The sequence below is a fragment of the Ornithorhynchus anatinus genome, chromosome 14 (genome assembly GCF_004115215.2).
Source record: "Ornithorhynchus anatinus isolate Pmale09 chromosome 14, mOrnAna1.pri.v4, whole genome shotgun sequence".
Taxonomy (NCBI): domain Eukaryota; kingdom Metazoa; phylum Chordata; class Mammalia; order Monotremata; family Ornithorhynchidae; genus Ornithorhynchus; species Ornithorhynchus anatinus.
The window spans coordinates 4,344,374-4,370,903 of NC_041741.1; the positions used below are offsets into that span (position 1 = coordinate 4,344,374).

At 47.0% G+C, this 26,530-nt stretch overlaps 2 protein-coding genes across 4 annotated transcripts in view; one reads left to right on the forward strand and one right to left on the reverse strand.

Moving 5' to 3' along the window:
• Positions 1-102: 102 nt before the first annotated feature.
• SAV1 (salvador family WW domain containing protein 1) lies at positions 103-23,586 on the forward strand. The gene is made up of 5 exons (XM_007663071.3): positions 103-644; positions 4,452-4,895; positions 20,238-20,508; positions 21,356-21,499; positions 22,227-23,586. Exons 1-5 carry the CDS (start codon positions 551-553, stop codon positions 22,426-22,428), a joined length of 1,155 nt encoding a protein of 384 aa, XP_007661261.2. The 5' UTR covers positions 103-550; the 3' UTR covers positions 22,429-23,586.
• Positions 23,587-24,043: 457 nt separating this feature from the next.
• Positions 24,044-26,530, reverse strand: part of ATL1 (atlastin GTPase 1) — a 42,260-nt gene continuing 39,773 nt past the window's right edge. The window contains exons 14-16 of one of the 3 annotated variants that reach the window (XM_029078659.2): positions 26,364-26,378; positions 24,781-24,887; positions 24,044-24,457 (exon numbers count right to left, since the gene is read on the reverse strand). In XM_029078659.2, coding sequence (XP_028934492.1) covers positions 24,454-24,457; positions 24,781-24,887; positions 26,364-26,378 — 126 coding nt within the window. In that variant the 3' untranslated portion in view covers positions 24,044-24,453. Of the gene's footprint in view, positions 24,888-26,363; positions 26,379-26,530 lie in introns of all 3 variants that reach the window. The other 2 variants (XM_039914015.1, XM_029078660.2) reach the window with 2 other exon arrangements.

Consider the following 26,530-nt stretch of genomic DNA (forward strand, 5'->3'; position numbering starts at 1 on the left):
AGGGGAGGGGGAGGAAGAGAAAGGAGGAGGGAGGAGAAAGTGGGAGGGGAGGAGGAGAAGGGAAGGGAGGGGGAGGAAAAGGGAGGAGGAGGAGGAGGAGGGAAGAGGTCGGTGGGGCTGCGTCGTGTTTCCCGGCAGGCTCCGCGCGCAGGAAAGTTAGTGGGCCGCGGCCTGAGGAGACGAGGAGCGGGGAGGACGAGGAGGAGGAGGAGGAGGAGGAGGACGACGACGACCACCACCACCACCACCACCACCACCAGGAGGATGTCGATGCCCCCGGCCGGGACCCGCGGCCCCTCCTGCTGCCCCTGCCAGCGGCCTTAGGCCCCGGCGGCCCGGCCCGGCCCGGCCCGCTCCGCTCCGCTCCGGGGCGGGATGTGGGCGAGGGTCGGGCGGCGTCCGTAGCGGCGGTGGATGATGCGGCAGCCCCTCGGGCGGCGCCGGCCGAGGAGGAGGCGGAGGCGGGGGAGCAGGAGGAGGAGGAGGAGGAGCAGCGGGAGCCTAAGGGGGCCGGGGCTGAGCCCTAAGGGGCGGACGCTCCGCGAGGAACATGTTGTCCCGGAAAAAAACCAAAAACGAGGGGTCCAAGCCGCCTGAAGTGCAGGGGAAATACGTCAAGAAGGAGACGTCGCCGCTGCTGCGGAGTGAGTGGCCCGAGGGGGGGGGGAAGGACTGGCCGTCAGGAGGGACCCCGGCCTCCATCGAGGGGACCCCCCGCCCTGCCCTTCCTCCTCCTCCTCCTCTCCAACTTCACGGTCCCCTCTCCCCCTCCCCCCGATGTGTGTGTCTGTTATTCTGCAGTGATCCTTCCGATCGCGACGGCGTTTCTTAAGCGCTTCCTCTGTGCCGAGCACTGGTCGAAGCGCTGGGGGCGACGCGAGGTCATCAGGTGGTCCCCGTGGTGCAGATGAGGTCACTGAGGCCCAGAGGAGTGACTTGCCCAGAGTCACCCAGCTGACGAGGAGTGATAATGGTGGTATTTGTTAGGCGCTTACGATGCGGCCACCACTGTGCTGAGCGCTGGGGGAGATGCAGGGTCATCAGGTGGCCCCACGTGGGGCTCACAGACTGCATCCCCATTTGACAGATGAGGGAACTGAGGCCCAGAGAAAGTTAAAGTGACTTGCCCAAAGTCACACAGCTGGCAAGTGGCGGAGCCGGGATAATAATAATGTTGGTATTTGTTAAACGCTTACTATGTGCAGAGCACTGTTCTAAGCGCTGGGGTAGACACAGGGAAAAATGGTTGTCCCACGTGGGGCTCACAGTCTTAATCCCCATTTTACAGATGAGGTAACTGAGGCTCAGTGAAGTGACTGGCCCACAGTCCCACAGCTGACAGGTGGCAGAGCCGGAATTAGAACCCACGACTCCTGGCCCCTGGGCTCTTTCCCCTAAGCCACGCCGCCCCACTCTCCCAAGCGCTTAGGACAGTGCTTTGCACACCATAAGCGCTCAGTAAATACGATTGAATGAATCGTGAGATCCTCGAGGGCGGGGCGCCTCCCCCCGAGGTGTAAAGCGCTCTCCCAAGCGCTCAGTACAGTGTTTGGCACCCAATAGGCGCCTCTTGGTCAATACCACCAATGGATCGATTGCCCCGCCGGGGTCAGCGCTGGTCTAGCAATCAGTAGTATTAATTGAGCGCCTGCTGTTCAATTCAGTGGTATTTATTGAGCGCTCACTGTGTGCCGAGCACTGTACGGAGCGCTTGGGAGGGTACAAAACAGCAATAGAAGAGTGACAATCCCTGCCCACAACGAGCTCACAGAGGGAATACTGTACCAAGCGCTTGGGAGAGTAGACTATAACAGAATTAGTGGACACGTTCCCTTCCCATCTGTGCTCTAAGGACGGATTTTGGGGAGGCAGATCAGCTGGTTTTGTCTAATAATAATTGTGGTATTGCTTAAGCGCTTATTTTGTGCCAGGCACTGTACTAAGCGCTGGGGTAGATACAGATCGGCAGGTCCCACATGGGTCACTCAGTCTCAGTAGAAGGGAGACTCGCCACTGATTGATTGGGTTCTGTCCTCCTTGGCTTCTTTGGTGAATTGGCTTCAATTCTGTGAGATTTGGCCTGGGCGAGGAGAGGTTTATAAACCGGTGTGAAGGTGGCCCAGAGAACCCACCATGGAGCCCTCGGACCGATGTCTTGTTTTAAGGATAATCATTTGCTGGGGAAGTCTAGCATCCCCGTGCCACCACCTTCCCCATTTTAAAACCTTCCTAAAAACGTAGAAATGTGTGCACCCGAGCAGGTCTGCCAGATAAATAATTGCTCCAAACGTTCCCCTAGTGGAAAATATCCCCGCTGCTTTTGGTTAAACGGGGCCCTTTGGAAATTTAAAGTGACTGTCTTTAAATCCTACTTGAGTGCTTGTTTGAAGTTCAGTCCTCCAAGTGCTTGAAAAATATGTATACATATATATACAATAGTATTTATTGAGCGCTTACTATGTGCAGAGCACTGTACTAAGCGCTTGGAATGAACAAGTCGGCAATATATTTTTTCCTCAATAGTGCTAATCCTCGGCTTTATGTCTGTGCACAGGCCCCTCCCAGAAATCGTGATAAATGACCCTCAAGTTTCATTAAGGGTTCTTTTGGCTAAAACCTTGGATAACTCAGCTACCTTTCTTAAAACAACGAAATGCAGCATTGCGCCTGAAACAGTGCGTCAGAACACTGAAACTAGTTGTAGAGTTTTTAATACTGGTTACTTGCTTGAAGCAAAGCGGCTTAAATGAAGTGTTGGAAAATTTTTCATCCCCATTTTTTCCCCTTTTAAAAAACAAAATAAAGCCTAGCCCCCTCCACCCCCTGAACCCTCTCCACTGTCGACCTGTTTGCCAGCAAAATCAAGAGCAAACATTTATGGACTTTTTTTCTGTTTTCTACTATCAGGTTACTCAGTCTTGCTGGTAGGTTTAAGAAACAGAAGTTAGAAAAGTTTCAGCCTTCTGGGGGCTTTTTCACTAGAATTTCTGCATTTCCAAATACTATTGCAGTAATAACGCAATGCAGTCAAAGAACCTACAAAATAACTTACAGTTTGGGGGGTAATTTTGCATTCTTATTGAGCTTTTCTTTTCTTGGCTTCCTTTTTTACGTTTCACTTGTCACAAATTAAATACGGGATAAAAAGTTTACTTGAAAAATAAATGATAAACCACGTGTGTTGTATGGTTTTTGACGAATTCCAACATTCGATATCATGTACCACCTGAAAGAATAGTAAATTTGAGCAGATAAGCACATCTTCTTACTTGTTTTTTACAAATTGTTTCCACCAGATTGATTCATTTTATTCATTAAAGTACACATTCTTGACTTCCATCCCAAAGGAGGAAAGATATTTGAATATCGATATCCTGAAGGACTCTAAAATCTTATCTTTTCATACACAGGCTGATATTCATTCAGTAGTATTTATTGAGCGCTTACTATGTGCAGAGCACTGTACTAAGCACTTGGAATGTACAATTCAGCAACGGATAGAGACAATCCGTGCCCATTGATGGGCTTACAGTCTAATTGGGGGAATTGAATTCTTCCCCTGTTTTTTTTGCTGAAATGTTTCTTGCAAGGTCAATGAATTCTGATTTTTAGCAGACTCTCCCCATAACTAAGATGTGACAGAATTTAATCTGGTTTTAAACAAATGGGTTTTACTTGTAAATTGAACAGATCAAGCCTGAAACTCCATGTGACATTTCACAGGCATCGTCTCTTATGGACTTGTGCAACTTGTATGTGCCCAGTGGTGCATACAGAATAATTCCACATTTGTAATAATAATAATGTTGGTATTTGTTAAGCGCTTACTATGTGCAGAGCACTGTTCTAAGCGCTGGGGTAGACAGGGGAATCAGGTTGTCCCATGTAGGGCTCACAGTCTTAATCCCCATTTTACAGATGAGGTAGCTGAGGCACAGAGAAGTTAAGTGACTTGCCCAGAGTCACACAGCTGATAAGTGGCAGAGATGGGATTCGAACTCATGACCTCTGACTCCCAAGCCCGTGCTCTTTCCACTGAGCCACACTGCTTCTCTAACAGCTACTGGCTTTACTGTACTTTAACTGTACTGTAACTTTACTGGCATTTCATGTGATACTTAGGATCATATTGAGAATTCATCAAAGCTGGAATGACTAGTTACCTTGAGGAAAAAATGGTTTAATGACCCCCAATTTGACAATTCCTGACCATTCCTTTAAAGTGAAGTTGTGAAATTGTGCATTCTCCTTTCTCACCATGAAATGCAACCTTTTGGGGCTTGGGATGTGGAGGATTTTGATCCTAGAGCAATGGTGCTCTGTTGAGCTCTCTCCCAAACATTTAATACAGCAGGCTGAGGCTCAGGAAAGGTGATGGAATACTATTGATGGAATGATCAGTGGAATTCAAGGAAGGTAGAATTCTCATTTGAAATGATCTGTCGTTTCAGACCTTATGCCTTCTTTCATCCGACACGGACCAACCATTCCCAGGAGAACTGATATCTGTCTTCCCGATTCAAGCCCTAATGCCTTTTCTGCTCCCGGGGATGGAGTCGTTTCCAGAAACCCGAGTTTCCTCAGAACTCTGATTCCGAGGCCACCTCACGAGGTCATGAGGAGAGAAAGCAACCGGCTGTCCGCACCTTCCTATCTTGCCAGAAGCTTGGCTGACGTCCCTCGCGAGTATGGCTCCTCATCTCAGTCCTTCTTGACGGAGGCCGGTGCTGCCGAAAATGGAGACGCTGGGTCCCGCTATTACTACCCGGAGAGTTTTTACGACGGCCAGAGGAGAAGAGCGCTGGGAGAGCGCGTGCACGAGGACTTCCGATACTATGAGCACAGTAATGATCTCTTCCAAAGAATGCCGCAGAACCAGACCAGGCATCCTTCAGGTACCTGATTCCCCGCCCCCCCTCCCCCCCCCCACCAGGAATCTCTTTGAGTTACTTCCTAAAACCAAGCTACAAGTGTTTTTAGCCACCTTCATTTAACGTTGTCCCAATCCTGCTGTCTTATTTAAATGGCTGACATCTGACTAATGCTGATGGCATTTATTAAGTGCTTACTGTGTGCCAAGCACTGTTCTAAGTACTGGGGTAGAAACAAGGTAATCAGGTTGGACACAGTTCTTGTTCCATATGGAGCTCACAGTCTTAATCCCCATTTTACAGATGAGGTAACTGAAGCACAGAGAAGTGAAGCAAATTGCCAAAGGTCACACATCAGACAAGTGGCAGGGCTGGCATTAGAACCCACGTCCTCTGATTCCCCAAGCCCTGCTCTTGCCACTGGGCCATGCCCATTCTTTTCACCTCTGTCCACGGGGATTTCTGTGAATGAAACATAGTAGAAGCAGTGGGATTCTGTAATAGGTTATACTGACTCTAAGGCTTTGTGGTTACTGGAGGTACTAAAGGTCAGAGACTTGTTTTTCAGGAGTTACGGTTGAACCTTTACAGTTTGAACAAGGGAGCTCTTTAAGGATTTTTAGAAATTGAAGTAGTCGAGTGCAGGACAGCCTTCCTGGATTTAGAGGTGCCTTTCAGAGGAAATTCAACTGATTGGAGTGAGAAGAGGGAAACTCTCCTGAGGCCTTTGCTTTGTACACTGTCTTTCCTCGCTTGGAAGGGGAGCTGATGAGCTCTTGTTTCGATGGCTGTCTGGGGGCCATATTGAGCTGGGCCCCGTGTTGGGTTATGTTCCTAGAGAGCATAGAATCTCACCTAGTTCTACTAGAGAGCTGTGCAGCTGAAATGTAGAACTGAAACTGTGAAGAAAGAAGTTCTGATTTTAATGGGGAGGTACCAAGAATCTGACCGTAACTCAGGTTTCGGAACTGCCGACAGAACTATTCTCCCCAACCAATCAGAGATTTGAAGGAACCACTATTAAAACTTCGTGTTTTTAATAATAATTGTGGTGTTTGGTGAGCACTTATTATGTGCCAGGCACTGTACTGAGCGCTGGGGTAGATACAAGCACATTGGGCTGGACACAGTCTCTGTCCCATATGGGGTTCACACCCTCGACCTCCATTTTATAGATATGGGAACTGAGGCCCAAAGAAATGAAGTGAGTTGCCCAAGGTCACACAGCAGACAAGTGGCAGAGCCGGGTTTAAAACCCATGGCCTACTGATTCCTAGGCCAGGGCTCTGTCCACTGGACCATGCTGCTGCTCTGTGAAACTTTATGTAAACATATCAGTCAATTCCAGAAAAGCACACTCAAAGCAATAGAGTTGTTCATTTCTTCCCAGCTTGTCTCGGTGCACGGTTTTGCTATCGCAGCAGGTATTGTCATCGTAGTCCAATAATAATGTGTGTTTTTTTAAGCGCTATGTACCGAGCACTGTACTAAATGCTGGAGTAGATACAGTTTAATCAGGTCAGACACAGTCCCCGACCCACCTGAGGCTCACAGTCTACAGAGGAAGAAGAACAGTCAAAGAAGTAGGGAGAAGCATCCTGGCGAAGTGAAGAGAATACAGACCTGGGAGTCAAAGGACCTGGGCTCTAAACCTGGCTCCACCACTTGTCTGCTGTATGACTTTGGTTCAAGTCACTTAACTTCTCTGTGCCTCGTTTAATTCATCTGTAAAGTGGTGAGTAAGACTGTGAGTCTCATGTGGGACACGGGACGGTGTCCAACCTGAGTAACCTGTGTCAGCCTCAGTGCTTTGGTGCCTGTAAGTAAGTGCTTAACAAATACCAATAAATAAATAAATAAATCAGTTACTGAATCCCTATTTTACAGATGGAGAAACTGAGGCATAGAGAAATTCAGTGACTTGCCCACGGTCTTGCTTCCTCTTCCTTCTCCCTCCTGCTGCGACCCCTTTGTCTCCCATCCTGTACTCTCTGCTTCTCCCCGACAAGCGCATTCAGTCTCCAGTCGCTTAATCATCTCACTGCCATCCCCAAGCCTTCTGCTATCTGTACCGAACACCTGGAATGCTTCCTGTCCTTTTCCCCCTGCTGCAGTTCATGAAATCAAGGGGCTGTGCTCGAGTCTGACCCCCAGGAACCTAGCTGAACATTCAGCTCCTCCAATTTCCTCTCCCTAACTCACTGGGCAAAAAAAAAAAAAGCATGCATCCCTTTACTTAAACTCAGTGTAATTTAGATTATGGATTTTTCATGGTAAACTCTAATTCTAAGGTAATTACTGGGAGTTATATTGTCTAATTGAGTAAGAGGTGGATAGAGTTTGGGGTTGGATTCAGACTTTATTTTTCTGACACCCTCTACAGCATAGGCCTGACAGCTGTTTCTTCGGGTTTCTCCTTTCCAGTCTTTGCAGGTGAGCCAAGAAATACCTGATGTCATGACTCTCTGTTGGTTTGCAGAACAGGGTTCAAGGCCCCAAGCTTCATTTGGGGGTCACACACCCCAGCAATCACCCAGAACTAAGCGAAGTCCCAGTCATGGCTTTGAGGTTATAGGGCTCAGTATTGGAAGGAGGATGACAAATAGAAATACCTAAACCTTTCAGACTTAAAATTCCAAAGCACATACAGTTCTCTGGCTAACAGTGCAACAAATTGATACAAGTACAGTAAATTACTATGAGTTGACCTGGCACAAAATTAGATTGGATTCATAGATTATCAAGTTTCATTTTGGTAGTAAAATTGTAAATGTTTTACTTCTTTTTTATTTTTGAGGGGGTGTTTAGTGAAAGAAAACCCAAGATAAATATTTTCCCATATTTTTCAGGTAAAAGCATAAAATATGACCACACCCTAATATAACTAATTTAGAGAGTTAGTTTTATGTAAAATCTTTATGTGAATACATTAATCTTTGCATTTTTAGACCAAAAGCTCTTCAGGGCAGGGAATGTGGCTGTTTGAAATGCACTGAACAGCAAGCCAGAACTGCTGCTTGAGTTGATAGGCACTCACTGTTTATAGCCTCACTTTAAATTACGCTTTTTCAAAGAGGTCAGAAATTGCTGGAAGTCCTGTGTTGACTTTGCCTTTTTTATCACCCATCCTCCTCATCTTAAGCAAGAATGCACCTGCATCCAGCTTTAATTGCCTTATGCCATGACCTTTGTACCTTTTTTTATTCTTCCCCTTCATGGTGAACTTAAACCCCTAATGATTCCCCACCACTATAGGGATTACAAGGCTGGTCAGTCTTATCAAGTCAGTGAACACCCTCTGAGAAGAATAATGAATATTATCTGTAGGCTGGATGAATTTCCAGTGCTAGAATCATCTTTGAGTTATTTGATTTTTAAAGTTTGGTGGAAGTTACATATCGCCGAAGAGGTTATTACAGTAGTAGAAAGATGATGTGAGAAACCATCTTTCGAGTCTGTGGAGTTGGTGGGAGGGGGAGCGCAGGATCGTTGGGGAAGCTTGGACTTCAGTCTCTTCCTCAAGACTGATTTACTCACTACCCCATTGACCAGAAACCCCTCTCACCCGGAAGGAGTAAGGAAATGATTGCTTCCCTTCCAGTTAATTGGCAACTTCTAAATTAGGAAGTGAGTAACTTTCCATTTTGACTTCAAGTAAACTGCAAAGTTTTAGAAGTTTGTTTTTAGATCAGCTAAGCTATTTGTAGCCAACCTTGAGGTCCTGGAGAATTGATGTGGCATGAGTGCCCTGAGTATAGTGTAGTCTGTGGGGCTCCGGAGAAACCGAGTCGAATCGTGGGAGATGGATCACCACATGGCAGTGGCACTAAGTAGGTGTGCAGGTAGGCAGGGGAGAGGAGGGCTTGTGAGTTCAAGGAGGGACTAAAGTCTGCCTCTTTCTCTGCGGAACTAGCAGGGGTCAGCAGTAGTCTCCAGATTCTGATCAAGGAGAGTTATTATGCTTCCCTCAGAGGCTGGGAACAAATTTGGTCTTGGGAGTCATTTTTGGTAGCAACTTTCCAAATCTCAAACGTGTTCTATATTAAATGTAAAGGTACATTTACCATTATAGTTCTATAATGAGAAAAATAAATCACCCACTTACTATCTCTGTTCCTTATCTCATCATTATCACCAATGGTATTTATTGGGCACTTACTGTGTGTGGAGCACTGTACTAGGCACTTGGGAGAGGACAGATAACAGAGTTGGAAGACACACATTCCCTGCCCACAACAAGTTGGAGGTCAGTTAGGGGGTAAACACAGGTGGTAATTCTTGAAAGACTAATAGAATCAATCAAAAATATTTAGCGAGCAGCCACTGTGCAAACACTGTACAAAGTGCCCAGGGGAATACAGGAGAATTAAGATATAATGCCTGTCAATCAGTAGACGGTATTTATGAGTGCTTTTTGGGTGCTAAGTATCATACTGAGCACTTAGGAGAGAACAGTGCAGTAGAGTTGATAGGCACATTCCCGTCCACAAGGATCTCAGAGTCTAGATGGGGAGATACATGAAAATAAATTACTGATAGGGGAGTGGGAGAGTATAAAGCTATGCACATAAGTGCTTTGGGCTGTGGGTGGGGTGGATATTAAGTGCTTAAGGAATACAGATCAAAGTGCCTAGGCGGCACAGAAAAGAGGGCAGATATGAAGAATGAGGGCCTAGTCAGGGAAGGCCTCTTGGAGGAGGTGTGATTTTTAGTTGGATTTTTGAAGATGGAGAGTGTGGTGGTCTGTCATATGGGGGAGGGGGTTCCAGGCCATAAAGGGGATATGATCAAGGGGTGGGCAGTGATGAGATCGAGGAACAGTGTGTTGGTGTGGAGCAAAGTGGTGGGCTGGGTTGTAGTAGGAGGTCGGCGAGGTGAGTGCCTTAAAGTCCTTCTGTTTAATGCAGAAATCAGTAGGCAGCCATTGGAGGTTTTTAAGGAGTGGGGAAATGTGGAGTGAAAGTTTTGTTTTGTTTTGTTTTAAAATGATCCAGCAGCAGGGTGAAGTAGGGATAGGAGGCAGGGAGGTCAGTGAGGAAGCTGAAGCAGTAGTCAAGGCAGGATGTGATAAGTGCTTGGATCAGCATGGTAGCAGTTTGGGTAGAGAGGAAGGGGTAGATTCTAGAGATGCTGTTAAAGTAGAGCCAACAAGATTTGGTGACATTGAATATGTGAATTGAAGGAGAGAGTTGAATCGAGAACGATGCCATGGTTGTGGATGTGTGAGATAGGGAGGATGGTGGTACTGTCTAGAGTGATGGGAAAGTCAGGGTGTTTGGCCGGGAAGGTGAATGGTTCTGTTTTGGACAAGTTACACTCGAGGCATTGTTGGGACTTCCAAGAAGAGATGTCCCGAAGGCAGGAAGAAATGTGGGAATTCAGAGGAGTGAGGTCGGGGCTGGAGGTGGGCATCATCCACGCAGAAAAGGTAGTTGAAACCTGAGGGGCGGATGAGTTCTTCAGGGGCATTAGCATGGATGGAGAATAGAAGGGTAGACTCAGACCTGAGCCTTGAGATGCCCTCACAGTTAGAGTTTAGGAGACAGAGGAGGAGCCAACAAAAGAGACTGAGAAGGAGTGGCCAGAGAGATAGGAGAACCGGGAGAGGACAGTGGCAGTGAAGCTGAGTTTATAAAATGTTTCTAGGAGAATGGGACAATCAACAGTGCCTGGGCAGCTGAAAGGTTGCAGAGGATTAGGATAGAGCAGAGGACATTGGGTTTGACAAGAAAGAGGCTGACCTTAGGGAGGAAAGTTTCTGAAGTGTGCAAGGGATCAAGGGGAGATGTGGAGTAGAGGAAGTGGGAGGCAGTAGATGTCAACAACTCGCTCAAGTACTTTAGAAAGGAATGGTAGGAGGAGGATGGGCTGATACATGGAGGGTGCCATGGGGTCATGGGAGGGATTTTTAGGATAGGGAATACGTGGGCATGTTTGAAAGCAGGGGGGAAGGAGCCATTGGAAAGTGAGTGGTTGAACAAAGCACTTGGGGAGGGAAGAAAGGAGGGAAGCAAGTGTTTTCATAAGGTATGAGGGGATGGTGTCAGGGGCACAGGTGGTAGGGTAGATTTAGGAGGAGGCGGGAGATCTTGAGATGCTGATGGGAAGGATTGGAGAGTTGAAAAGGAGTGAGAGAGGGAGGAGGAAGGCACAGAAGGGATATTATTCATTCATTCATTCATTCATTCAATAGTATTTATTGAGCGCTTACTATGTGCAGAGCACTGTACTAAGCGCTTGGGATGAACAAGTCGGCAACAGATAGAGACAGTCCCTGCCGTTTGACGGGCTTACAGTCTAATCGGGGGAGACGGACAGACAAGAACAATGGCAATAAACAGCGTCAAGGGGTAGAACATCTCGTAAAAACAATGACAAACAATGGTACAATATTATGGAGACCATGCTTGATGGTTTGTCTTATCAGTGAAGAAGGTGGCAAATTCATTAGGGGCAAGAGATGGGTGGATGGTGTTCAGTCAGGGAGCATGAGGAATTAAAAGTCTGAAATAGTTGGCGTGGGCATGGGAGTAAATAAAGAGAAATATAGTTGCCGGACAGAATTGAAGCAGGAGAGGATGAGTTTGAGATGGTCGAGGTGGATCCCGTAGCTGGATTTCCGCCAGCAGCGCTGTGCAGTTCATTCAGCATTCCTGTCCGCAAGGAATGTAGGTAAGGGAACTGGGCCTTGGCGAAATTGAACTTGGCTCTCCAACCGTGGCCTCTTTTCAACAATACATGTTTTCTTGCATTTTGAATTATACAGCTTATATTGTTGCGACATTGGAGGTGAATTGGTCGGGAATGACGGAAAATTACCTGTTAAGTGTGAGTGGTAAGTCGTTTGGCTCTGTGAGCTCTTAGATGTTTCTGTAGGAATAATTTCATGGTGCTCAACTTTAAATTTCATATATTCATGATTTAGACTCCCCAAGAACTTTTAAAAATTAATCATTGGGATATATCTGCTCTGTTTCCCGGGACAGGTCCCTCCCATCTCGTCTTTTCTTTCTCCCCTCAAATTTGTACCACTGCTTGTGATCAGGAGAAGGTCCTCAACTCCTACTTCCTGATCCAGGCACCCACAGAAAGCTCAGCCTGCACCCATAAAATTGAAAATGAATCGCTTCAGGGGCTTGGGTTCCATTTGTAGAATTGCAGCATAGAAATTCATCTGCTTTTCAGAAGGGGAAATAGCTCATCTAGAATCTCCATTCTGCAGAATTGTCAGAGAGTTGAGAGCAGCGTTTGGAATGCTCATGTGCCTTGGCCGTAGACCATCCAAGTGGGTTGTAGTCACAAACGGGGTAGCTCTTTGAACAGATGTGGGGCTGAGGCAAGGGCAAAATTTTCAACAGCTGCCAAAGCAGATGCAGCAGTGCAGCAGAGACCATCTTCACGCACCCTAGGGCCGAGACTGTTAGCTGGATGTTGAACTTTCCAGGTACATCCTCCCGCTTCAGGTTAACCTCCAGGAACGTCGTATTTGAGCACCAAGGTGGGAGGGTGTGTGTGTGTGTGTGTGCGTATGTATATGTTTAGCGTGTGCATAAGCATGCCTTCATGGGTAAAATAACACTACTATGACACTGTGGATTTGGTTTTAAGTAATGTAGGAAGTGAAGAGCAAAAGTAGAAAATAGTAAAATCCTCCTAAATAACCTTTTTATTGGAATTTAAGTATGAGGGCAGTCCACTTTGGCATCTACCAACTCTGTTGTACTGTGCTCTCCCAAGCACTGCTTTAGTGCATTGGCTTTGGGAGGAAAGACATGAGGCATGAGATATTACTCATAGTAATACTGTCTTCCTGGCTTAGCTACAAGTGAAGGAAGTAAAACCAGGAAATGGATCACTTGGTCTTTTAGGAAATTGTTTTATATTAACTTTATTGTAGTAATAATAATAATTATAGTGGTATTTGTTAAGCATTTACTATGTGTCAAGCACTGTACTCAGCACTGGGGTAGATACAGGATAATCAGGTCCCACACATGGCTTATAGTCTAAAGAGGGAGAACAGGCATTGAGGTTCCCATTTTGTCCATAAGGAAACCTAGGCACAGAGAAGTTAAGTGACCTGCCCAAAATTGCACAGCAGGTAAGAGGCAGAGCTGGGATTAGAACCGAGGTCCTCTGACTCCCAGGCCCATGCTCTTTCCATTAGGCCATGCTGCTATTCAATTGTAATAGTGACTCTTTGCAAACTGACTGCTGCATATTTTTTCATCAAACTCCTTGTCTACCATACTTTATTGTGTTTATAGGCAGCTCCCGAAATGGGTTGCACAATATTATCCCAGGTTCCCAGAGTTTTTGTTTAACATTGAAATGTGACCGGTGCCACCAGTCACCTCTGGCTCACATACCAGACAAGCCCGGGCTGGATGTGCCAAGGAAAGGATCCTCCCAGGGGCAGGAAACATTCAGTTTTCATCCTAAAGGCAGTTTGGCGGCCTTTGTATTGCAGTTAGATTCTGGCCAGCGGTCTGGGAAAAGACAAGCTGGATTTTTAACTTTAAAATCCCCCCCGGGCGCAGAAAGCAAACCTGTTTTGGAGGGATAGTAATTTTGAGCACCAAAACGTCACCTCTGGTAATTGCGGCTCGGCGGGGGTTTCAGTGCCCAAACAGGGGCCCCTGGACGAGCACAGCCGCCCCAGCCCGGCCGACAGATAGCAGCCGGTGGCTTCTAGGGCTGAGGGAGCTGGGAAGGGCGGCTGCAGAGCTGGCCCTTGCTTGTTACAGCCAAACTCGGACTTCACACCTAGAAATTTGGAGGGTCAGGCTAGGAGGCCAGAGAGGGACCAACTTCCTCAGGCTCCTCTGTACGGTTGGTTATGAGCAGTTGGGAATGTTTGAAGATCTTCCTTCCTCCATCTTCCCCCCCCCCCCCCCCCCCCCCCCCCCCCCCATGCTGAAAGAGTTCCCTGAAAGGGTTCCAGAGCAGGGCTGGGCAGGCTGCCTCCCACCCCCTCAACCTGCTGCGTGGCGGGGTTTGTGACTGAACCCATGGTCTGTCTAAAGTCAAGAAAGTGCCTCTCTGGCCAAATGGGCTGGGTTTTCGGAGTCCACGTCCTCCGTCCCCCCTCCAGGCCCCTTCCTCTGAGGCCCCTCTGTCCTTCCCTATCAGCCTGCCCGCAGCCACGTAGTAAACAGAGCCTGCATGCCAGCGTAATTGCCCAGTCCTGCTCCCGCGGGCTTGGAAGGCTGCCTGGGGCCCAGGCAGGGGAGCGCTGAATTCTCCCTGATGCACGGAAGGCTTCTTGAGTCTATCAAGGGAATCGGAAGCCCCATCTGTTTCTGCGACCCTCCTCCCTGAGCTCCATTCCTCTAAGCTCTCCCTGCGATGGCTACCTGTTGTCCCGCTCGTGAAACAGAACCACTTCACCTTTAACTTCCAGGCTGTCCACCAGCTATCTTCTTCTTACACCAGCTATCTCAGCTCTCTTCACCTGCCCATCCCAGGCTCACCTTCTTACTGTGCCTCCCTCTTGATTGTCCTGCTTCTGACCACTTGTCCCTTCCCCCATTTGGAACTTTCAAGTCCACCAGTCCTCAGACCAGGGCTCTTCAAAGCTCTCTTGAAAGCCCATGTCCTCCTGGAGGCCTTCCCCGATGGATATTTGTCCCAAGTCATGTCATTCACTCCAGCTACCCCTAGCACTTAAATCTCTTCTAAAAATTTACCTACTTATCACTTATTCAGCTGTTCATTTTCTTGTGCCCTGGCTCTGTTTCTTCCCCCAACTCCCAAATTATTTGGAAGTGATTTTGTGTCACCAATCTTAGATATAAAATTCCTGAGGCATAGTGCCTAGTACAGCACTCCGAATATATTGAATATTAAAATTGATGATGACGAGGAATAGTCGAGTTGACTGAATTGTCTCCAAACTAACCACAGTAAAAACTTGGACCCAATAACAGCTCCAGCCCTCACGCATACCATAATGAAACCTGGGAATATTTTTGTAATTCGGATGGAAATGTCTGCCCCAAGCACCTGTCTGCTTTGTTTAAAGGTATGTCTACAGAGCTACTTCCAGTTTGAGAGCAAACGAGCCTAGTGCAAGGATCATGCCTGTATTCTTTGATAATTCCCACAGCGTCTGTCCCTCCAGGCTCCCAAAGTGTCTGCGTTCAAGGAGGGAGGAAAGTAGTGAGGGTTGCGAGCGGCCAGGCCGACTCCTCGTGATACAGGAAGGTGGATGGGGCAGGGCTTGGGGGCACGTAGCTCACAGCCTCCACGGAGATGGGAAAAGAGCAGTGTGGCAGAATGGTTAGATCCCAGGCCTGGGAATCAAAAGGACCTAATAATAATGATGATAATAATAATGGTATTTGTTAAGTGCTTACTCTATGCCAGGCACTATTTATTCTAAGCGCTGGGGTAGATACAAGTTAATCAGGTTGGACACCGTCCCTGTCCCATGTGGGGCTCACAGTCTTAATCCCCATTTTACAGATGAGGTAACTGAAGCCCAAAGAAGTGAAGTGACTTGCCCAAGGTCATGCAGCATACAAATGGCAGAGCTGGCGTTAGAAGTCAGGTTCTTCTGACTCCCAGGCCCCTGCCCTATCCACTAAGCCATGCAGTTCCTTCACTTCTCTGCTGTGGACCTTGGGCAAGTCACTTCTCTGGGCTTCAGCTCCCTCATCTGTGTAATGGGGATGGAGACTGTGAGCCCCATGTGGGATAGGGATTGTGTCCAACCTGATTAGCTTGTATTTTCCCCAGTGCTTAGAACAGTGCTTGACACATAGCGCTTAACAAGTACCATAATAGTAATTATTAGTTTATCCTCATTATCTGGGAGGTGAATGCCCAGACCAGGGGCAGATCCCAGGCTTCATCCCAGACCCTGGCCGAGGGTGGACCCAGTTGGATGTGGCACCTGCCGAGGCTCCCGCAAGCTGTCGGGCCCCGGGAGCGAGGTGGTAGCCCGTTTTATTGGGGGCCTGGGCGGGATCTCCACTCTGCTGGTAGACCCAGGCCTGTCCTCTGACAGAGTTCCTGGGAGCCAGCCTTTCCCAGACAGTGCTCGAGGACACCAGAAAGTGCCGGAAGACACTAAGCTTTTTCTCTCTGTCCCACCGGTGGCTCACAGTCCTCCTGCTCTGCTGATGAGAAAGCAGTTTTAGTGTCATTTGTTTGGACGGGGCCCCTGTGGATTAAAGCCCTTGGCTGAAGGGTCTCAATCTGCCCGGTTCTTATGGAGCCCTCGCTTTGTGCCTGGAGCATTGTACTAAGACTTGAGAAAGGACAAAAATTGATAGACATGATCCAGTGTGGTGGTGATGGAGGGATTACCTAAGTGCTTGGGGAAAGGTGGATGTAAGTGCACGGACCAGGCAGTAGGACGGGAAAATAGGGGGGTGGGGGGCGTAGGATTTCAGTAGTGCTTAGAAGTTGAGGAGAGTGTGGCCTGTCAGCTATATAGGGGAAGGAGTTCCAGACAAGATGGAGGGTGGGAGCAAGGGGTTGCCAGCAGTTGAGGTGAGGTACAGGGAGAAGGTTGGTATTAGAGGAGTGGGTGTGTAGACTGGGATGGAGTGGGAGAAGAGTGAGGATAAGGAGGAGAGAAGGTAATGTTAGTACTAATAATAGTACTTCTGGTCATACAAAGTAGGAGCATTTCTTGAGCACCAGCTTAGTGAGTGAGAGGTTGAAGTTGTCAGTGAGGAAAGATACCTTCAACTAGAGCTGACTGGGATTTTCAAGTGCTTCCTTTGTCTTGTGGGGAGGGGTGGGAGGTGGGGGAGAGAGAGAAAGAGAAAGAAAAAAGAGAAGGAAGGAAAGACAAGTTGTGACTTGCTCAAGGTCATACAGCAAGCTAGTGTCAGAGCTCTGTGTGGGTGTGGAGAATTAAATTTGGGGTCATTAGTCCTGGAGGAGCAAGAGGAAAGCCTTTCTTCACTTGCTTGGCTCACTTTCTGCTGCTTAAATGGGACCCACACATCACCCTGGCTTAGGGGCCCTGGATAAAATAAGGATATTAGCATACAATGGCCTCACAATCTCCTCGGAGTTCACCAGCAGCAAGTGCTAATTGAGGAAGGGTGTGCCTGGAAAAGAAGTTATTTTTGGTTGAGGAGGGATAAGCAAGTAATGTTTGGAGACATAATGTGCAGAAGATGAAGGTCGTTCAAGTGAACCTCTAACCTCTTCCGTTTCCATCTGGGTGTCTGAAATTATTTGAAAGAAACTTCTTTTCAGAAACTCTTAATGAACTTATCTACTACATCTGAAACATTTTGCAAATTACTTTTTAATCATTCCTTATTTTTATACCAGGCAAAAATCCACAATGTTTCAAGTAAAACACCCCTCCTCTCAGATGTTCACTCCTCAAAAACCTCCCTTGGTTACCTACCCACCTCTGGATCAGAACAGAAACTCCTCATCGTTGGCTTTAATCAATCAATGGTATTTATTGAGTGCTTACTACATGCGCAGCACTGTACTAATTACTTCGGAGAGTGCAGTAAAACAGAGTTGGTAGATGCCCCCTGCCCACAAGAAGCTTAGTCAGGAGGCTTTTAGACTCTCAATCTGCTCTCAACACCCAGTGATCTCCTTCTACAACCCAGCCCATATACTTTACTGCTCTAACTTACCTTGATCTTGCCTATCCTCCCTTTGGCCAGAAACTCCTTCCCCCTTCATATCCAACAGTACATCAACTCTCCCCACCTTCACAGCCCTCCTAAAATCAGTTCTCTCCCAAGAGGCCTTCCTTGACTAAACCTTCATTTTCCTGACCTACCTTCCCCTCCCTCCTCCTATCTAACAGACAGTAACTCTCCCCTCCTCAAAGCCTTATTGAAGGCACTTCTCCTCCAAGAGGTCTTACCTGACTAATCCCTCCTTTCTCTTCTCCCACTCCCTCTGCGTCTTCCTGATTGGCTCCCTTTACTCATCCCCGCCCCCAGCCCACACCAATTATGTACATATTGGTCATTTATTTATATTGTCTGTTCTTTTAGACTGTAAGCATGTTTTGGGAAGGGAATGTGTCTGTTGCTATATTGTACTCTCCCAAGTGCTGCGTGCTCTGCACACAGTAAGTGCTAAATAAATACAATTGAAAGTGTCACCTCTGCACTTGGATCTGTACCCTTACTTACGCACTTGATATTCTCCCCACCCTCAGCCTTCCACTCTGCCATTTTCTCTATCTAGATTGTAAGCTCCTGGTGGACAGAGATCAGGTCTGCCACTCTATTGTATTATACTTTCCCAAGTGCTCAGTTCAGTGCTCTGCACATAGTAGGTGCTCAATAAATTCTATTCTGTATATTACAGCGATGATTACATACCACTAACATCCAGGTTTGTGGTTTGGGTTTGTGATAGGCTGGGCCAGAGGGATGAAGAGTAGAGGCCTGGGTCAGCCACTAACCTCTTGTGTGACCTTGGGCAAGTTACTTAATTCTTCTGTGCCTGTTTTCTGTAAAATAGGGATTCAGTACCTGGTCTCTCTCCATCTTAGATGTGAGACAGGGAGTTATCTTGTATTCTTCCCAGTCCTTAGTACAGTCCTTAACAAATACTTCAACTATTATTATCATCATCACAATAATAAAAATTATTACTATAATTGAAGCAACATGTAGTGGATAGAGCACAGTCCTGGGAATCAGAAGATTATAGGTTCTAATCCTGGCTCTGCCACACATCTGCTGTGTGACCTTGGGCAAGTCACTTTACTTCTCTGTGCCTCAGTTACCTCATCTGTAAAATGGGGATCGAGACTGAGCCCCTTGTGGAACAGGAATTGGGTCTAACCTGATTTGCTTGTATCCACTCCAGTGCCTAGTACAGTGCTTGGAAGAGACTAGTGCATAACAAATGCCATTATTATTATTATTACAAGATCTGGAGGAATCTGAATTTGCCTTGGAGAGGTGCGTTCCTCTTGGTAGTTTTCTTTTTAAATTGTCCCAAATCAGATTATTCTGAATTTTAAGCCTTTTGAACTAAAAAGAACTTTCCTTCCGTCAGCCAAAGTGCGGTATAGGAAATTACTATTAGATTGTCTTCTTCCAGAAACAGCAAACCTTACCCCTAACTACAGCAGGAGAAGGTCTGTTGGCGGTCTCTCCCTCATTGCCATCTCTCAATAAATGACCCACTCCCAACTTTCCTTTCAGCTTCCTAATGTTTTAGTGGCTGATGAGTCCGGGGCACTTGCAACTCCACTAATCCTCGTGGGCAATTTTAGTGGTAGGTTTTCACTTTTTTTTGGGGGGGGGGGGTAAAACTTCCTAGTTGAGTACTGAGAGCCTTTTTGGATGTGAAATTGCCACCCAAAACAATTCTAGAAGACAGAGTGCACCCAAGAAGCTATCAGCTATGGGGAGTAGTTTTCAAATACTGGCCGGTCTACCCAGGGAACAGAATTGGGATTCTTGATGGAGAAATCTTCGTGAGTCTACATAAGGCGTTCTCTGCTGATAAATACAGAAGTTTTTAGCCTTGCAGATAGGCCCCTTGCAACATTTGCAGGACTGCCTGCTTTTTTAGTAGCACCCCTCATTGGCTCTATGCCCCTCCTGTTGCCCCTATTCTACTGGATTGACAGTTGCTTAAATATTCAGCTGCAGCAAATAGGGGCAGGTCCCCTCCCATCAAAGCAGAACAATAGAGGTCGGAAAGAGGAAGGAAATTCAGAGTTTATTGAGTTTTTTGAGGCTGGCTGACCAAAGTACACCACCTTCTTTGATTGTAAATTCCTCAAGGGTAAAAAGGCGGGGGTGGGGGGGTGCGGTCATTTGGAAGCCTTTGGAAAACCCTAGGATGCTCAACTACACCCCTGACTGACAGGCCCTGACTTACATGACCTCATTTGTATTTGGGTTGGTTCAGGTGGTGGGGAAAAAGCAGCACAGGGTATTTGGAGAAGCACGATCAATTTGAAAATTTTATTTTCTGTTTAGGATGTTGCTTCTGAAAACAGCATGTTGCAGAGTCATTGGATCCATTGGGCATAGATTATGTGGAATCATTCAATTGCCTTTTGACTCCCACACTAAATTTAGTTTTGCTTTTTTCAATATTTCTTTAGCAGTGCACTTCCCCAAGACATCTTGTTCCAGATTACCTTCCCAGTGATCCTTCTCACTGTCTGAGGTGGGATACGTTTTTAACGACCTTGAGCTGGGCAGGCATCTGCCTTTGTAATTCCCCATTCTGGCTAAGAAGTGGAGGCAGGGTTGGGCCTGCTGGCTTAGACAAATTAGAATTGATTCAGTGTGAGCTACCAGCTTTCTACCGCCCTCCTGGCTGAGGAAAACCATAGGACTTCAGTCCTCTTTATTTCAGCTCTTGGCCTGCGTTGAATAACCCCTTGTGTTTCCTCAGGCATCGGAAGGGTTGCTGCTACGTCGTTAGGAAATTTAACGAACCACAGCTCAGAAGATTTACCTCTGCCTCCTGGCTGGTCAGTGGACTGGACGATCAGAGGAAGGAAGTACTACATCGACCATAACACTAATACCACCCACTGGAGCCACCCTCTTGAGCGAGAGGGCCTGCCTCCCGGTTGGGAGCGGGTCGAATCGTCAGAATTTGGGGTGTACTACGTCGACCACATAAATAAGACGGCGCAGTACAAGCACCCGTGTGCTCCCAGGTAGGCGGATCAGTGATCCTGAGTTTTGTTCTTTTGCCATTCCCTGTGAGATCGCTGGGAGACCCTTTTTCATCGAAGAGAAAACAGACGAGAGGCAAGACTTTTGTGACCCAGAGTGGCTCATTGTGGTTAGCGTCAATTTGAACGGGTAGGGGGCAGCCGTCAAGGGTTTCCACTCTAGAGGAGGAACTGCCCTGCCACCAAAAAACCAAATGCAAAATCTCAAGAGCTCAGCAGTGCACTTTCCTAGTCTCTTAAAGAATGTGCAGAAGAAACAGCTGCCCTTGAGGAGCTAACATTCTAACCTCGGGGTTGAACACTCAAGCCTTTGTTCCCTGTTGAGCTTGCTAGTGAGATTGCTGTAGTAGAAAAACGTGAGCAGTGTGGAAAGATGTAAGGTAGACCCAAAGTTTGCATATAGCAGAGTAATTTAGAGCAGCACAAGGCAATTGGAGCACAGCATGCCAACACAAATTGCATTTGCTTCAAGATAACCATCTAGATAGTAAATTTCTGTTCCTTAAAAATGGAATTTATTCCATTTCTTAGCTGGGACCCACACCCAACTAGCTGCTTTGTCAGTCAGAGTCACCCTATCAACTCAATACTGGCTCAGGTTTCAAGCCAATTGGATGACTCATTTGGGGATTTCTAGCCTGATGAAAATTTGAGAACCAGCCACCCCCCCACCACCCCCGGAGTGACCAGCGTAGAATCTGATTTTGGAAATACCAACCCTAAAAACATGCCGGGGTCTTTGCTCTCTTGGGATAGAAGTGGTGCAGGCCAGCTCCTTGTTCTGAAATCTTCGGAAACAGTCCGGCAAATGCCTATTCTCTCCTTTCAGCGTCCCCCGTTATGACCAGCCTCCTCCAGTTACGTATCAACCCCAGCAAGCCGACAGGAGCCAGGTCTTCCTCGTTCCTGCAAATCCCTATCACACTGCCGAGATTCCCGACTGGCTCCAGGTCTACGCCAGGGCTCCTGTCAAGTAAGTGCTCACGCTCCCAGCTCCAGCCGACTCCGTTAAAACTCATTCTGTCTTGAGCGGAGCAGTGTACTGCTGGACTGTAAGTTCTCCTGTGCTTACAGTGACACACGGATACAAAAGTCAAGTCAGGGAGCCTCTTTTTGTGGTCGGGGGTGCTGCAGACTCCCAGCGGGTAGCCTTCCATGCCTCCTCACCATGAAAGAAGGGAAAATAATAACAGTGATATCTGATAAGTTTCAGAGTGGGGAAGAAGCAAATCGGGTTGGACACAGTCCCATCCCACATGGGGCTCACAGTCTGAGTCTCCATTTTACAGATGAGGTAACTGAGGCCCAGAGAAGTGAAATAACTTGTCCAAGGCTTATGGCAGAGTGGGGATTAGAACCCCAGGCCCGGGCTCTATCCACTACACCACATTAAGGCAACAGAGTGGAGGAGAAGGCCAGCGACAGCTCTTTGCACCTCTCAACTTCCCCACTTCCAGGGCTAAGTAAGGCCCGCCACCGCCCACCATCCTACAAGCAGTGAGCTAGCACAGGCGGAGCCCACGGTCATTCTTTGTCACAAAGAACCAAACCACTTTCCCTTGACCTCTAGCACCTACCGACTCTCCACCTCTGTTAATTGAAAGTAACTGCCTTACGTAAGCGGCCGAATACAGTGTCTCCCTGCAAAGGGTGCTTTGTAAATGTCTGAGGGTCCCGCCCGTCCCTGTGCTTGCCAACAGATACGACCACATTCTGAAGTGGGAGCTCTTCCAGCTGGCCGACCTGGACACCTACCAGGGAATGCTGAAGCTGCTCTTCAAGAAGGAACTGGAGCGCATCGTCAAGCTGTACGAAGCCTACAGGCAAGCCCTCCTCTCCGAACTCGAGAACCGCAAGCAGAGGCAGCAGTGGTATGCCCAGCAACACGGCAAGAATTTCTAAGCTAACTTTTTCAAATGGAATTTTGTCGGGGTTTGGGGTTTTTTTAAACAGCTTTAAAACGTTTTCACTTTGAAACCATGAACACAAGTACTTGGTTTAAGGAAGGCAGCTTACCCTTTGCCGATATTGCACCTGTGCGGTGGAAAACACCATTGAGACTCTTTTAAACGTACCCTGTTTTTAGAAAGAGAGATGTCTCTCGGAAGAACGTTCATTTTTCAGAGAAGCAGTGTCCGAGAACACTAAGTAGCCCTTCCGCCCCCAGATGGAACAAAGATGCCGGCTTGTACCGGTAACTGAGATGGCAACATTGAGGAACGCTGTTTCTGTTAAACGGTGTTGGGTTTCCCCGGGTGAGGAGGCCGCAGCCCCAGCGAAATCAAGCTAGCTACCTGTGTGTCGTCTTCATAAAGCAAGATGTTTACAGCTTTAAGCTCTAGCATTTTTACACGATGTGGACACTTGCTGTACTGTTTTTGAAATGACACAAACTTGGAAGAAATGAAATTTGGTTACATCGCTCTAACGGGCAAAGTTAGAGTTGCTTTTTTTGTTTTGTTTTTTAAACTCTAAAGCTGCAAAGAGCTGGTGGATCCAGTGGGTTTCGGCCAACTGCTGTGCAGATGGTGGGGTTGAGCGGGGAGGGGCCTTTTTCCTTTTCTCAGGACTAAAGACTGGGGTGGCCCCCCGGCCAGGCAGGGGCCCAGATGCCCGGAGATACCCTTCTGCCCTCCCAGACCACTCTAACTGTGCCTAGGCGGAGAAAGACAAGCCAGCTTTTTTCCTCAGCGGGTTAAAATCTACCGCTCTTAGGACAATCAGGGAGTCAGCCAGGAATCATGTTTGTTAAATTGCTTTACAGATCAGTTTTTCTATCCTGTAAAAAAAAGTCGTTCTTCACCAAAAGACGCGGAATCATGTTAAATGCATCCCAGCCCGCCACAGACCTATTCCGTGCAACAACCGTAAGTCCCGAGAATTCGATAAGTTTCAACTTTCCGTTCAAATGAGTCGGAATCTCTCGGCAGTTAGGTTTGTACTTCGTCTAAGTTTTTAGATTACCACAAGCAGGCACCTATGCTGTGATATTAAAATGTTACCGCTCACATGGTCGTTTGATAACAAGCTTATTAAATATATTTTTATGAAAGCTAAAAATCTTGTCTAGTGATTGAGTTCCTTCTGGTAGCTTTTGTAATGGAAATATTTCCACTTTTTAACGGAAGAATCCACCTGCCCAAAGCCCAATAAAGGTAAAGAGCAGCCAAGAGAGGACCAGTAATGGGATGAAGATCATTGCTCTCCTCTTCCTCCTCCTCCCACAGCACCCCAGGATTCTGGAGGCCGAGCCCCAGTGCCTCCAGGGAAGGCCCCATAAATGGGACTCGAAAAATCTTGTGCCCCAGCCCAACAGAGACTGACCTCACTGACTGAGGAGGAGCCAGGCCCAGTCCTCTAATCTCCATGGATTGAAATCCACAGGTCTCAAAGAGCAGTTGCAAGCTTAACTGTCTTAAAAAAAAATCCTGAAGGGAGAAAACGAGATATAAACCAATAAGACTCCAGAGCAAAGTTGACCATTTTCAATAAAATTAGTCACCTCATACTCTGCATCTTAGGAACCAAAGTAAACTTTAATAGTACATCAACATGTTAAAAGAATAAACCTGTGAGGAGTACACTAAATGAAAAAAATATACAGCACAGTGAAACTCTCAAATACATGTACAAAATGAACTGCAGGGCATTTCTGACCTAGTAGTTTTAGGCTCACAGGCTACCGTAGAGGAGGAAATACCTTTTCAGACGTTGACAAAGCAAACAGATGTGATCTCTCACAGGGGCCAGAGAGCACGGGGGATTCACGGAGCATCGGGCACAAGCCAAGCCAAGCCAAGCCCATCGAGTCCGCCCTCGGCTTCTCCAGCCGGCTGGATGGGGGAGGGGAGCAATCCTTGGTACGTTTCGGCAGAAGCCGTGTCGCAGGATCACCCGTGCGGTGATGCCAACCACAGGGCTTCAGCGTTACCTGGTGGTGTTAGCAAATAGAAGGGGGAACACACGTATTCATAAATACTCATCCGTTCAATAGTTTTGGCAGCATATATTCCCGTCCGCGCCCCCACCGAGAAGTTTCAGAAATTATGTACATAGTAACAGTGAGATAACCATGCGTACATCTGTTTGTTAAACACTGGAGTCAAAATTAAAACAAATACATTATGGAATCTTTTAAAGTGATTGGCTTTTTTACTTTCCCTTTTCCAATAGAGAAGGACTTCCAGATGGGGGGGAGGGGGTACCCACAACTGGTGCCCTGGTCATGCGCCTATATTTAAAAAAAGCTATTACATTTTCTTCTTTTCTGAATCTTCGGTAGACTCTGACTTCGGTGCCGGAAATGCGTGGTGATACAAGTGTCTGTGGGTTGCCGCTGCGCTGTAAAGTTTGTACAATGCCTGGAAACAGAAAGAGACACTTAAAATTCACTCTACTTTTATGTGACTCTGCAGTGATGCTGATCATGATTAAACTTCGGTTTAGGTTCCTAGAGACAGCTATTGCTAGAGACAGGTAGTCTTTGAAGCCACATCCACAGTATTTTCTAGACACGGACGTGACCAATTTAGAATGCTAGGTGACAATAAAAGAGGCCAATTCTGAAGAAGAAAAGAGAGTTTGATTATTTTTTTTTAAGCTATACCCGTGAACATTACCCATCCGCACATCTAGGTTGCATAAAGTAAGACTTATCTGGTGAACTTTTAGCATATTTGTGTGGACTGTGTTCATGGCCTAGAGAAGCAAACCTTTCAGTGTGAGTAATAATCACTACCCTTTCTTAGGTTGCATTTACCTGTTACTGCTTGAGACAGTACAAGAGAACAGAGTTGGTAGACACGTTCCCTACCCGCAAGGAGCTTACAGTCTAGAGGGGAAAAAAGGAATGGCTCTTTGAGAGGAGAAGCTGCACAGGAATCATGAGACAAGGAAGCAACAGCAAAACACCAGGTGCCGCAGAAAACACAGTAAGCACAGCACAACACACCCACGCACATTGTGTGTGCATAATGCAGTCAGAACTGTGGGCCCACATTGGCCCTTTCAGTCACACATATACCCGGAGGTCAATTTTATCATCACTAGCCATCTACCTGTCTCCTCTCCAAGTCACGCTAACCAAAAGGGTCCTTGGAGGTAACGGTCCCAAGTTATTTCCACCGAGGTCATTTCTCTAGTTCATCTCTACAGCTCAGGTTCAAATTCTTGCCTCAGGTGTCTGTGGCTCTGAATTTGGTAAAATTGGGCACAGGAATTTCTCCATGCGTATGTCAGGGGCAAAGCCTTTCAATCCCCTAGCGAGTGCCTACCAGCTGGCGTGGCTTCTACTATTTTTAGCATTTCGTGACAGGAGCTGTCAAAGTTTCAACTGAATGCTCCGTTGTGCGGCTCCTGTTTTATCTGCTTTCCCTCCAGTCTGTTAAATTTCAAGGTTCATAACCCTGCTTTGTTTCAGTCAGTGGTGAACCCGGGCCGCTTGCCAAAAAAGAGAAAGAATTCCAAAAATCCAGAGAAGCCGAAAAACAAAACAAAGCAGAATGGCCCCACGGAAACATTTTGTTGTCGACTGTGGTTGGCTCAGTATGCAGGCCAAATACACACCGTGTGATATGGAGACCGAATTACAGAGTTGAAAAAGCAGATGAACTGAGAACCATTTACAACCAGTTGTCTGTATATTCGTCACAACACAGCCATGTCTAAGGATTTTCTGGTTACAGTAAAAACATATTTTCCTGTCCGATCTCAATCTCTGTTTCTCTCTCTCTTTGTCTGCACTAAAGAGTTTACCTTGGCTAGTCCATCCGCCTACAAAGTACAAACAGGGCACATTTATGAAAGCTTTGCTATTCATAAAAAAAAAGTTGACTTACCTCATTTGTGCTTCCCTGTGGCAAAGGCAATTTAGAGAAGGGAAAAAAAAACAAAACAGGAATGGTGTTTTTTACAATACTTGTACTATTGCAGCCTTCAACCTCATTTGCAACTCGATCCTTTTCTACTCATTTTTGCAAGAGGTCAAGTACCCAGACCTCTCAAG